At 41.8% G+C, this 13,730-nt stretch overlaps 1 protein-coding gene across 2 annotated transcripts in view; it reads right to left on the bottom strand.

Moving 5' to 3' along the window:
- LOC121868831 (macrophage mannose receptor 1-like) overlaps positions 1-13,730 on the bottom strand; it is a 30,529-nt gene that overhangs the window by 11,047 nt on the left and 5,752 nt on the right. For both annotated transcript variants that reach the window (XM_042369800.1, XM_042369798.1), the window contains exons 3-19: positions 13,557-13,730; positions 12,676-12,828; positions 12,278-12,352; positions 12,010-12,048; positions 11,381-11,536; positions 10,957-11,096; positions 10,209-10,296; positions 9,528-9,692; positions 8,962-9,213; positions 8,545-8,730; positions 7,392-7,505; positions 6,745-6,896; positions 6,265-6,380; positions 5,908-6,062; positions 5,203-5,301; positions 4,421-4,527; positions 3,713-3,819 (exon numbers count right to left, since the gene is read on the bottom strand). In XM_042369800.1, the coding sequence (XP_042225734.1) occupies positions 3,713-3,819; positions 4,421-4,527; positions 5,203-5,301; positions 5,908-6,062; positions 6,265-6,380; positions 6,745-6,896; positions 7,392-7,505; positions 8,545-8,730; positions 8,962-9,213; positions 9,528-9,692; positions 10,209-10,296; positions 10,957-11,096; positions 11,381-11,536; positions 12,010-12,048; positions 12,278-12,352; positions 12,676-12,828; positions 13,557-13,730 (2,278 nt within the window). The remainder of the gene's footprint in view (positions 1-3,712; positions 3,820-4,420; positions 4,528-5,202; positions 5,302-5,907; positions 6,063-6,264; positions 6,381-6,744; positions 6,897-7,391; positions 7,506-8,544; positions 8,731-8,961; positions 9,214-9,527; positions 9,693-10,208; positions 10,297-10,956; positions 11,097-11,380; positions 11,537-12,009; positions 12,049-12,277; positions 12,353-12,675; positions 12,829-13,556) is intronic.

Raw genomic sequence — 13,730 nt, 5'->3', positions numbered from 1 at the left:
GGGGTTAAAATAACATTTTCAACTGAAGTTATGTTCCAAAATAGTCTCGTATCCATAATTATTCACCAATTAATGAACAACAAGACCATGAGTAGTTTATGCCACACAATTATGATGAAATATAAACAGAGAGAGGGAGAGAAAAAAGTAAGAGAGAAAAACGATAAAAAGAGGGATAGGAAGAAAGAAAATGAAAGAGAGAGAAAAAAGATAGATAGAGTGAAGCATTGGCTTATACAGAGAGAGAGAGAGAGAGAGAGAGAGAGAGAGAGAGAGAGAGAGAGAGAGAGAGAGAGAGAGAGAGAGAGGCATGAGGGTGATATCACTGTTCACTGTCTTGTAGGACAGTAGTTCATATACAGTATAAGTTATATTCTATTTGAGGACCAATTAGTGTGGGCTAGCCAATCTAGGAGAGACGGCAAGAATGTCCTCAAGCACTCCTGATTCAATGTAGTAATTACATAGTTCGTGATACAATAAGCCAGGTGGCCTGAAGTCTTTGACAGTGTCATTCAATAATATAGTGTTCAAGTGTATGCTTTAAAGGTTTATCACTAAGTTTACCTGCTGAGTGTTCCGGTATGGGTACAGCGTTACTACCTTGCCAGATGTGTCTGTATCCTAGCCTAATTCTGGCCACGACTACATCACATTGTCTAGTTCTGTCCTTGTGCTGGTAGTACTAATGCTACAACTACCAGGTCTCTCTGCATTTCTCACTCTTCTAGATCAGAGTTCATGATTTTAACTTTAACATGTACATTTTTAAATACATCATTGGACTGGCCAAGGTCCCGGTCAACATTTTCTTTCTTACATGCCTCATTGGCCAGTCTATCAGCAGTCGTGATTCCTAATTCCAACATGGAACGGAATCCACAAAAAAATTAAATACGAAAGTTGCTCTCCTTAGCAGTTATCACATTTATTTTAATATCACGGACAAATTTAGACAGAACCTGACGGCTGTCAATTGATTTCAAAGCACTTTGAGAGTCACAGAATATCACCTCACCTCCATTTTCTTTAAGGTAGTCTGTAGCTAAGTAGATTTCCATTAGTTCAGTTTGTGTTGTACTGACCCAGTTGTTCAGTCTTTGCATATTTGACACTATCATCTCGTTTTCTTTATATATTACACATGCACAACATGGCACAGAACCATCAGTAAAAGCATAACATTTACTTGATTTAATACTTTCTATGTGACTGCTAATAGTTTCTAGTGAAATAATCTGACCACATTGGCGTTTAACATTTGCTTATTACTAACAGGAGTGTAATTAATAGGAACTAATATATCCAGCCAAGGAGGAATAGCATTAAAGGCTTCGTCTGGGGTAATTGGGACATTCAGTTTCAAGAGATCTGCAACACTTTTATGAAGCCACGCCCCAAAGAGAGTCTTTTGTGGAAAGTTAGCGAGATAGTCGGGATTACTTAGATAGAACATCAATTCAGTTTGGGCTGTAGTTTGGGGACCATTGTTCTTCAAATGTTTGACACAAAACATGGTATTAAGTAGAGCTATCCTCTCAGATAGGGAGGGTAACCCGAGCTCTTTCCTCATGTTTACAATTCTGGTAGATTTGGGGAATCCTAGAATGATGTGCATAGCTTCATTTTGTACTACCTCCAAGCTGTTTAGTTGTTTAGAGGTGTCATGGGTTGCGTTAGGCTTACCCACGCAACCAACTCCAAAGTTTGTTTTACCAGAGATAAGACGCCCGGCGAGGCATAACTGGGACATGTATTTTTCCATTAGTGTATGTTAGCCAGCCTTTAGGGGGGTGGGCAGTGAAACAGTGTTGTACTGTTCATCGCTTCACACCCAAAAACCTCATATTAAGGAGTATCCCCTGAGCCATGGGTTAGTTAGGACGTCGTCTCCATTCTCTCCCTCCTGAAGGGGGGGCGGGACACCACACCACACAGAGTCCTCCACCGCACTCCGTCCTGTGAACCGTCGTCGACACGAGACTAAGCGTGTTAACCATAGGTTAGTTATCCCCGTGGAAATATCACGTGTGGATGCCTGGTTGCGACAAGAGCAATCCAGGCTGGCCTATCAAACCTACAGTAAATGGTTAATTAATTCACGCTTACAGAGTTCTCCTGCACGACACCCGTCTACCGTGACCGTGATCGACACGAGACTAAGTGTGTTAACCTAGGTTTGTTATCCCTGTGGAAATATCACGTGTGGAAGCCTGGTTGCGACAAAAGCAATCCAGGCTGGTCTATTGCACCTAATGGTTAATTCAAGTCACGCTTACCAGTTCTACTTGCCGCGACAACCGTCCACAGTGACTGTCAGTGACGCGAGACTATGTGTGGTAACCCAAGAGTACCTTTTTGTTGTTATGGCCGTGGGAAGAAGTTCTTGTGATGAAGCCTGGTTGCAACAAAAGCAATCCAGGCTGGCAGTAAATGTATCACTTGAAGAATTAAGGCTCTGTTAAGTCACACCCATAGTAGAGTAACCACATGTGTCCCCAAGTTGAAAATTCCTGTTTTAGAAGATTAATTTTATTACAGCGTGAACGTGAGTAAATCATATATCCATGCAAATTGTAAATCATTGTATGGAAGCTTGACAAATAAATGTAAGTGCAATTATCTGCCCGTATCTGTGATCCTATCTTATTATTACTAAAGGTAATGACTGATTGGTTATGACATAGTATAACCAATAACTTAGATGGATGTTGAAAATTAAATGAATTCATTAAATCATCATTTATCAAGTATAAATCATGGAATGTCGAGTGGTGGAGTGAACTTCTACGTAGATACGCCATAATCTCCTGTAAGTAATCAGTGTGAAGGTATCGGACTCTACGGTAAGAAATAAGAAATACGACATATTATTATCTTTATATAATATAATCCACTCCTACTATCACCGATCCACCCCAAAACCATGACAAGAGGGAATAGTTACAAGATGGAGAGCATGGTGGTCAACTACAGATCGAATGATGTGAAAATAGAAAGTACGAGCATAGGTGATGTTAATTCCATAGCCCTTGCCAACAAGGGTTCTGAGGGGTTCAAAATCCTGTAATAGTTTGGTACGAAGGTTGCCGACGAAGTTCGCTTCATTCACATCAATTCCAAGATATTTATAAGCGCTGTACAGTTCCAAGAGCATGCTGTTAATATGTTAATGCTAAAGTTAAGAGACAGAGGGTGAGCAGGACGAGGATTGATGATCCTCGTGTTGTCAACAGACATTATGAGACCACATTCCACAGTCCTCCGAGCAAATACATCCAGTAAGGCGTGAAGCCTGGGCTTGGTACGTGTCATAATGCAAAAATCATCAGCATAACATATTACAGCCTCGTTCGGCTGAACTGGAATGTCAGCAATAAGCTTGTGCATCAGTCTATTAAAGAGCATTGGACTTAGCACTGCTCCTTGAAGCGTGCCAAGCTCAAATGCTCTCATTCTGGTACTTTTGACTCCCCTAAGCAGAACACTGGCATACCTGTTGGGCAGATAACCCTTTAACAGAGGGACAGAAAGAAAAATATAGGAGCAGGGAGATAGACAGACAGACAGACAGACAGACAGACAGACAGACAGACAGACAGACAAACAGACATACAGACATAAAAGCACAGACATACAGATAGCCATGAATGCCACCGACACCACAGACAGCTTCTAGAATCCAGATTGTGTACAATACGTATATACTAACCCCAGTATGGTTGCTTCTTCATGGGCGTCAGCCACACTCGCCAGGTGACCACCATATGAGGCACACACAAGCTCCGCGTCTCCCCACGAACTGTCTTCCGAGAAAACCTGTGAGGAGGGAGGAAAATGAGACCAACATACTTATTTGATTACTTATCCTCTTCATCACTGGTCAGCTTATTAGCCGGTCGAGTGGTCGGTTAACTCTCTGTTACAGTTTAAATGCTGAGCTATAGAGTGTACGGTTTGTTTACAGTCAATATGTGCGGTAGATGAGGGGTCACTATTTTGTCACGTTTTTGATGTCATTGTAGTGCCTGAAGTGCTCTCTCTCTCTCTCTCTCTCTCTCTCTCTCTCTCTCTCTCTCTCTCTCTCTCTCTCTCTCTCTCTCTCTCCTCTACTAGCATGTAAGAGATATCATGAGACCTACACCTAGGACTGTCACTTGGACTAGAACATAAAGAAGTTAAAATGAAGGGGTAAATAAAAGGGTAAAGAAATGGTTAGATCATCGTCCTTAAAGGGTTAAATCCTCGTCCTCAAAGGGTTAAATCATCGTCCTTAAAGGGTCAAATCCTCGTCTTCAACGGGTTAGATCATCGTCCTTAAAGGGTTAAATCATCATCTTCAAAAGGTTAAATTAAGAGCGTAAAAAAAAAAAGACAAAATAAAGACTATTGACCTTACCTAGGATAAATAAACACCCACCTTGTAACAGCGGTTGTTATGTAGAGTCCAGTTGTACCCACAGCCACCCTGAGGCGGCTGTGTTGTCGGGGCTGGGGTGGGGGTGTGTCCTGTGCGTTTATATTCGCCTGCACAACCCCCAGCAATCACAGCAACCACGACACAGCACAACACCACAGCCATAATATGAGATGATAAGAACAGAGTAATTAGCCAAACAGACAGACAGACAGACAGACAGAATGAACATGAAATTAAGGAAACTAATGTTTTAATCAAGAAAATTTCAAATATATCACTAATTAAGAATAGGAGGACAGGATGCAGTATATCACGGCAAGATACAGTAAATCAGAGCACAATACAGATGGTGAGGGCAGGATACAGTAGTTCAGGGCCGGGTACAGCAGGGTAGGGCAGGATACTGTAGTTCAAGACAAGATACAACAGCTATGGTCAGGATAAGATACAACAGGTTAGGTTCAGGACAGCAAAGAACAAGTCAGGTCACGATACAGTATGTCAGGGCAGGAAACAACAGGTTAGGACAGGTTAGAACAGATCAGAAAATGAGAGAACAGGTCATGATTAAAATATAGTAGCTCAGACCAGAACAGTACAGGTCAAGATAAAGTAGGATAGGGCAAAATACAACAGTTCAGGGCAGGATAGGTCAGGTCAGGATATAGTACAAGTCAGGGCAGGGCAAAAGACAACAGTTCAGGGCAGGATAAAACAGGTCAGGTCAGGATATAGTACAAGTCAGGGCAGGGCAAAAGACAAGAGGGTGGTGGTGGACCTACACACAAATTGGGGACGGTGAGTACAAGACCTGACTGTCCACATCCCACCAGGCGTCGCATTTCCAGCAGCTGACACACACTCTGCCCCGTACTGTGGATCTGTCAGAGGTAAACACACGTAGCCTTAGAATGCTGGAACCTGCACGAAATTCCTACACACGAACGTTCCTACACACAAGAGTTCCTACACGCAAGAATAACTGTATGCAAGAGTTCCTGCACACAAACGTTCCTACACACTAGAGTTCCTACACACAAACGTTCTTATACACAAACGTTCTTACACACAAACGTTCCTCCACGCAAGAGTTCCGACACATAAACGTTCCTACACACAAACGTTCCTACACACAAACGTTCCTACACACAAGAGTTCCAAGACGCAAACGTTCCTAGACGCAAACGTTCCAACACAAACGTTCACACACAAACGTTCATACACACAAACATTCCGAACGTCACTCAGCAGTATGTTATAATACACACACACAAACTTTCCTACACAAACGTTCACACACAAACGATCATACGCATAAACATTCAGACCGTCAATCACCGGTATGCCATTACTCACTCAGATCGACAAAGTGACAGACAACCGACAGAGCCAGACATATAGACACAAAACCAGACAGACCGACAGAGATCCAGACAGATAGACAGAGCCAGACAGACCGACAAAAGCAGACAGGTAAGATGACTCACTAGGCTGGTCGACCGCCCACTGGGTGTAGGTGACGGGGTCTTGGGTGATCCAGGTGAAGGTGGTGGCGTTGTCACTGTTCCTAGTTCCTCTCAGCCCAAGCCATGACGTCGCTCCTAGCTCACTCAGGTACATGGATAGGAAGGCTCCCTCTGCCCTGTGATACATAGAGTGGCATTTGTGAGAGAAGTGCTCAGGTTAATAATAATAATAATAATAATAATAATAATAATCATCATAATAATAATAATAATAATAATAATAATGAAATAATCTTATTAAAATTATAATTATTATTGATAATATAATTACTGGAAGAACAACTTGGGTTCATGCTTGTGAGTTAGTGTCCCACTCACCTGTCGTTCACCACGGCCAGAGTAGCGTTCATGGTCTTGCACAAGCGGTTGGCGTTGTCCCAGCTGTGTGTGTAGGTGGGGAAGGTGTAACACGACCCACTGTAGGCTGCGTCGCCCTGAGAACACACGAAACGTCACCTGCCACCAACGTAATTATGACTGCTTCCTCTATTACTCGTTATAGTAACACATATACACTTTGAATACGACACAAAGACGGATTCTCAATAGCTAATAGTACGTTCAATTTTCTCTAAGCCACAGTATATTGTTAAGTTTTTTCCCTATCTACCTGACTCACTTAAGATAGAACACAAAGGTGGAATTTCCTATAGGTCGCATATGTTTCCCGTACAGGAGATGAAAGAACACATCAGACTAAGTCACTTAAGGTACAACATGAAGACAGATTCTGGATATATGACAACACAACTATAACTGTATCCTATAGAACGTGTTAATTAAGGCGTTCTAACTCACGTAGCGGCAGCCCGTGTCAGGAGGGGTGATGGGGATGGCGGTAAACGGCTTCTTACAAACGTAGTACTGTCGGGGGTCACACGTGCCCAGCCCCCATTCGTTGTTCGTGCCAAACTTGTAGTGGTACCCACACATAGGGTGGTACTTCACGTCTGTAGGGTGAGTCAGGGCCATGTACGGTGAATCAAATAAATTAGCAAATGACATTGAACAGAAAGCGAAATTTGAAAATATATTTGTTGTTACGTCACGACACATAAAGGAAGATACTGGCTATAAGCACAACTACTCCAGCAGAAATAGACGAGGAGTCACGTAAATAGGACAACATGAACACTTTTGTAATAAATTATGAATATTAAGGATAGTTAATTCGAGGAAACATCCGCCATATTGAGTTTTCTGTTGATATGACTTATTTAATGAACCCTTGGTAGCCTACATGGGTAAGCTGAAAGGTTTTAAATTGAAATGTCAAAAGCTTAGCAAATGGTAGTCAGTGAATCAAATAGGGGAGATAGTCTATTAAACATCTTAGTATCAATTAGTTAGTTAATCAGTTTAATCAGCTTAACAGAGGTAATCAAGGAGCATAAGTGAATTTTTTTTTTACGATAATATCACGAATCTGGACGAGCTTGGTGTACCTGCATAGTTGAGGGCCTTCCAGTTAGTGAAGGTGACAGGGGCTCCATCCGTCCAAATCATCTCGGCGTCATGGCGATTGTCAGTCAGGCCTACCCACACGTCAGCGTAGTTATCTTGATGGAGGGGGGGAGGGGAGAAGAGGTACTGAGAGTAATATTCATGCTTATACGTCTTCATTCAGTCATTCAGCCATGTAATCTTCCTCCTTCACTCATTCATTTACAAACACAGGTCATTCATTCGTCGATTTTTCGGTAAAACTACACATTAATGATGATGATGATGATGATGATGATGAATAAATACAGCAGCCATAAACAGAATATATACAAATGAGATAATACACAATGACAGGAGGGGAGAGGGTCATTTAACAAGGAATTTCGGGACAGTTACAGTACACAGGTGAGACTGGCAAGGAGTCAACACTCAAGCTATTACCTACGAGTTGTTGATTGTTTACATCCACCTCGACATACAGTTCTTACTCTTCATCTATCACTTTACTCAGAGTCACTCATAAGCTCCACCACACGATCTCTAAATTGTTATCTGAAGGTGAATCATGAATAATAAATCACTATTCAAGGAATCATCTGACTGATACATTTACTCACCCGAAAGGCCCGCTCACCTGATGCCGGAACGGATATATTCTGACGCAAATTGTTCAAACAACTTGGTCAAGTTCACAACACATATCTCACGCTATATTCGAATCATATCTAATTCGAATCTTTCAAATTTTATCCTAGAGGGAGGACAGTTTTTCTCTCCCTAGAAAGACAAAGAGTAGTGTAATAGGCAGTAGATAAGCTGGGATCTTCATCACACCACCCACCGCGGCGTCACATATCGTCTGCCTCCGGACAAATTACGTCAGAATATGTCCGCTTCCGGCCATGGTGTGAAGCGGGGCTCTAACACCCTCTTACCCACTTGTTCACGTCATCACTTATTTATGCACATATCTACTTTCCACTTCCACCTTTCATTAAGATAAAAAGAGAGATATAGGGAGTAAAAATAGGAAAGAGAGAAACGAGATAGAATGAAAAATAAGACAAACAATACGAGAGAGAGAGAGAGAGAGAGAGAGAGAGAGAGAGAGAGAGAGAGAGAGAGAGAGAGAGAGATAAACATGGCTCTTACAATTGTTGATAATGGATCCCACGAAGTCGTTCTCCTCTTGGGTGTTGATGGAGACCAGGTCACTGCCCCTCACCTGACAGTCCCACATGGCATCTAGGAAGTTAGCCATGGTGCTCTCTGTCCTCGAATACCAGTAACACCAGCCAGAGGACTCCAACCACCCGTCCTCACAGCCCATCAAGTGTGCTGTAAGTGTAGGTAACAGTAAGTGTACATAGGTCACGTTACGTTAGTCTGGTAAGATATCCTCTTATCCATTCTATAATAAAATAACTTCCTTCATTGAGATCCTACTAAATCCTTCACGTATTCTATAAACTCACCTCCCTAAAATCGAAAGAGACATCGTACACTTGTCAGATATCCGGCAAAACTCTCCCCTCACCTCACCCAAGAACAGCTTCACCATATACTCACTCGGGTACAGCTGACATATGGAAGGGGAGAGCGTCTCACAGGGCAAATTGGTCCACCTCAGATGGTAGTCGATGGCCGTATCGTTAACCATCTTAACACAGGATTTATCTTCCACCGGATAAGGACTGTTAGTGTCCCACATCAGGAAGTCGAGAACCGTGTTATCAGCCCACGTCCAATTTCCCATCGCCGTGTCAAAGGAGAGACCTAACCAGGGCCCCGTGACGTTTGAGTTTATGGTGCCGAGCATATCTGAAGAACAAGATGTTGGGAATACAGTGTTCTTGTACATTGTTTCTACTAGTATATTGTGTGTACCGGTATACTGTATTTACCAGTATACTGTATCTATCACTATAATGTTTCTACCGGTATTCTGTATCTACTAGTATGATGTATCTACTGGTTTATTTTATCTACTAATATGCTGTATCTACTAGTATATTGTATCTACTAGTATACTGTATCTACTAATGTGCCACTCACAACTACTTACCACCACCATATACACCACCATCAACACCATCAACACCATCAACACCATCACCACCACCACCACCACTCACCGCCGACAAAGGTGTTTTCCTCCATACTGTGAACGCTCACCAAGGTGGCATCAGCGTCACTAGAGTTGACCTTGCAGGCGTTGTGAGAATCCCACCATATCATCTTCTTCGGGTTAGCGTAGTAACATTTCCTCTCGTGATAGGTCCAGTCCTGAGGGCACGTTTCTGCCAGGTGAAACAAGGTCACACTAGGTCATGCCAGGTTATACATGGTCACACTAGATCATTCCAGGTTATACAAGGTCACACTGGATCACACTAGATCATGCCAGGTTATACAAGGTCACACTAGGTCACACTAGATCTTACCAAGTTATACAAGGTCACATTAGGTCATACCAGGTCATTTACAAGATGACAGTTGGTCATACTACTGTACTGTATATCACATAAGGTCACACTAGATTATAAAGGATCATCTTAGGTCACAGGTCGCACTAGGTCATACTAAGTCACTCTAAATCTTATGATGCCACAATGGGTCACATTAGGTCACAGTAGGTCATAAAGGTTACCACAGAAGATAATAAGCCAGAAATATGATGACCGAGATAACTGAAAATACAACTTGTCAGATGAATTTTAAGTATCAGCTGAGAGGTTGCTGACAACAATGAGTGTCAGCTGTGAGGTTACTGACGTTGAGTGTCAGCTGATTGGTTCCTGACAACGTAGACTTACTGAGGAGCATCTTGCAGATATATCGAAGGTTTTGCTGACAGTCCTCCCCTTCCCATGTGCCTTCTGCGTCGGTGTTGTTCGACACCATCTGTACAAGCAATAGAAAAGACCAAGATCCTGTCACTATACATCACCATGTCACTATACACACACCATCTGTAACTATACATCCACCATATGTCACTATACATATACCATCTGTCACTATACATACACCATCTGTAACTATACATCCACCATATGTCACTATACATATACCATCTGTCACTATACATACACCATCTGTAACTATACATCCATCATATGTTACTATACATCCATCATGTCACTATACATACACCATCTGTAACTATACATCCACCATATGTCACTATACATATACCATCTGTCACTATACATACACCATCTGTAACTATACATCCATCATATGTTACTATACATCCATCATGTCACTATACACACACCATCTGTAACTATACATCCACCATATGTCACTATACATATACCATCTGTCACTATACATACACCATCTGTAACTATACATCCATCATATGTTACTATACATCCATCATATGTCACTGTATGTCCACCATCTGTCACTATACAGTACATACACCATCTGTCACCATACATACAGTTCCTTCGGTGTCAATCATCTCAGTAGTAGTAGTTTTAACACACACACACACACCACAGGTAGAGTACACCTTATAAGTGACCACCTGTAGATGTGAGGAAATTGGCTTACCTTAACGCAGTCGGCCGAGGATGGGTGGCCGCCATACCAGTTGGTGAAGTTGAGGGTCGAATGATCCGCCCAGGACCAGCCGCCACCCTCATCCACCTGAAGACCCAGCCACACCTCCCTTCCACCCTTTAACGCCTCTTCTGTTAATAATAATAATAATAATAATAATAATAATAATGATAATAATAATAATAATAATAATAATAATAATAATAATAATAATAATAATAATAATAATAATAATAATAATAATAATAATAATATCATTACTATTTTTTTTCATTATTCTGTTCATTATTTCCAAAACACACACTGAATTAACTAACCCAAGAGGCGTTTCTCTCTCTCTCTCTCTCTCTCTATTAATTTATCTATCTATCTCTTTTACCTCAATCTTGGTATAATTTTGTAATGACTCACTTACCTAGGATAAAGTTGTTCTCATCGTCATTACTGATGGAGGTCAGGTGGGTAGCCAAGTTAGCTGCACACCATTTAGTCGCGTCGTCGTGGTTGAGGTAGGTGTTGGATAGGTAGTAGCAGTATCCATCTCTGTACTGCCAGCCAGAGGGGCATCCAGCTGGTCGACACACACACACACAAACAAACAAACAGAAGAGTCCTTGTTAGTTTAGTTGTATATCCAAGCTGGTAGGAGAAAGAGTGTGTTGGAGCAGTTATGTAAGGGTATGGGGTGTGTTGGAGGGGGTGTGTAAGGGTATGGAGTGTGTTGGAGGAGGTATGTAACGGGAAAGGGTGTGTTAAAGTCCTGCTGTAAGTACCAACACACCACAAAAATATTCATATTTATCTTACAAACATTACCTAATTTTCTCATAGATCATGATAAATATATAATTATATCATCTTGTTAAGTCATAAGCTGAATCTAATCACTTAATTGGTCCACTACAGTAATTTAGTCACTATATCTTTGTTACTGGTCATTATTATTATTACTTTATACATAATAGGTGTCTGTGTTGTGTCAGGTGTGTGGGAAGTGTGTTGTGTCAGGTGTGTGGGAGGAGGTTACCCATGTATGGCACTCACCTGGGGGCGGGAGCACTATGGGTCCCACATAATTGGTGCCTGAAAGAAAAAAAAGAGTGCATTTCAAATCAATGGTATAATTCATTCAGCCAGACCACATAACAACGCTCATTAAGTATTATCAATTCGAATATTGCAAATACAATCTAGTGCTAAAAAATATTCGATACACGCTAAGAAATATTCAATATACATTAAGGGAATATTTAATAAAGACAAAAAATATTCTACTGTATAGACGCTTGATTACGAGAGATAATCAACTTACCTTTCATCTCACAGATAAAAGCACTGGCCACTAGGCAAATAGCGTCCTCCCAGAGCCCCGAAGCCATGGACATCACTGCGGGACAGGTAAGTCAAAAAGACACTCATAAAAATATTCAGATAATATGTCTTGTTTTCGTGTCCTGACCTGTTTGGGCAAAAATCACGGAGTAGAATTTAAAGTGTGTGTGTGTGTGCTAGAGAAGGGACAAGTGTGTGAGAGTGGCGACTACAGGTGTGTATTTTGGTTGATTAATTGGTTTATAAGTGTCTCATACCTGTTAGTGGTGAATATATTATGTGTGAGAAATATTACTACTGTAGCTATCTCAGTCCTTAAATTACTCACACACACACACACACACACACACACACACACACACACACACACACACTTACTGATGCAGTAATTGCCGTCTTGGTAACTGTCTGGTTCACCGGGGGCGAAGTTGAAATACCCAACAGGTGTTCCGTCCAGCCAGTAATTGTCGGCCATGTTCTTCATTCCCAGCCACAGGCGGTCGCCGTCCACCACCTGCCCCTTCACCCACTCTGGGACATATGAAGAGGGTCATATAAGGTCACTCTCAAACGACATGACATGAAGTCAATGTTCACGTCGTGGTTAGGTTAAGTTAATATGGACATATAAACTTAAAATTCGTTTTCCTCTGGTTAGGATAATCAAGTTTCAGGTACAGTCACCCAAAAAAGTCCTGTCGCGAACCATGAACCCCGAGATTCAGACTCTTGAATTCGAAGCATTTATGGACAGAATAATGTATCAGTGTCTACTGCTTCGGGTTCACGAGTCTGAATCTCGGGGTTCGTGGTTCGCGACAGGACTTTTTTGGGTGACTGTACGTGCCTAAATTATGTTCAACCTCTGTTTTTTTCTGAATCTGTAAATATATTATTGTACTGATGGCCAAACACAGTGACCAGCTGCTACTGTCTCTCTTGTCACAATTATAATCGCAATACACATTTCTTCACTTTCTTATTATGAGAAATATCCGGGGTTCAGCTTCTCATAATTTAGACGTTCATATGTGTCTACAGATCTAGGAATTTAGGTGTTTTAGGAAGCTGTATCATTCAAAAATAGTTTAAACTTTGGTCAGGGGTTCAAAGGGCACTGGTTCTTAAGCTCAGAGACACAATATAAACAAAGTGTTCATTCATATAAACACAGAGGTTCAGACAATATTATCTTACCAACCATGAACCTCTGATGTGACTCCTGAGGTAACACGGAGCAGCAGCTGGTGTGGTCTTACCGTATACGAAGACGTGTTCCTGGGAGGTGGAGAGAGAGATAATCTCCGGCGTGTTGTCGTTCTGGGCCAGGGAGGCACAGTAGGCGTGGGCGTCATCAACGTCCATCAACTCCTTCACCAGCAGGTAACACTCACCTGTGTCAGGGTTCTCCGTCCATCCGTCCCAACATCCGC

This window comes from Homarus americanus, unplaced genomic scaffold (genome assembly GCF_018991925.1).
Source record: "Homarus americanus isolate GMGI-L3 unplaced genomic scaffold, GMGI_Hamer_2.0 scaffold30535, whole genome shotgun sequence".
Classification (NCBI taxonomy): domain Eukaryota; kingdom Metazoa; phylum Arthropoda; class Malacostraca; order Decapoda; family Nephropidae; genus Homarus; species Homarus americanus.
Note: the sequence above shows the minus strand (reverse complement) of the source record. Positions and strands in the feature narration are given on the sequence as shown.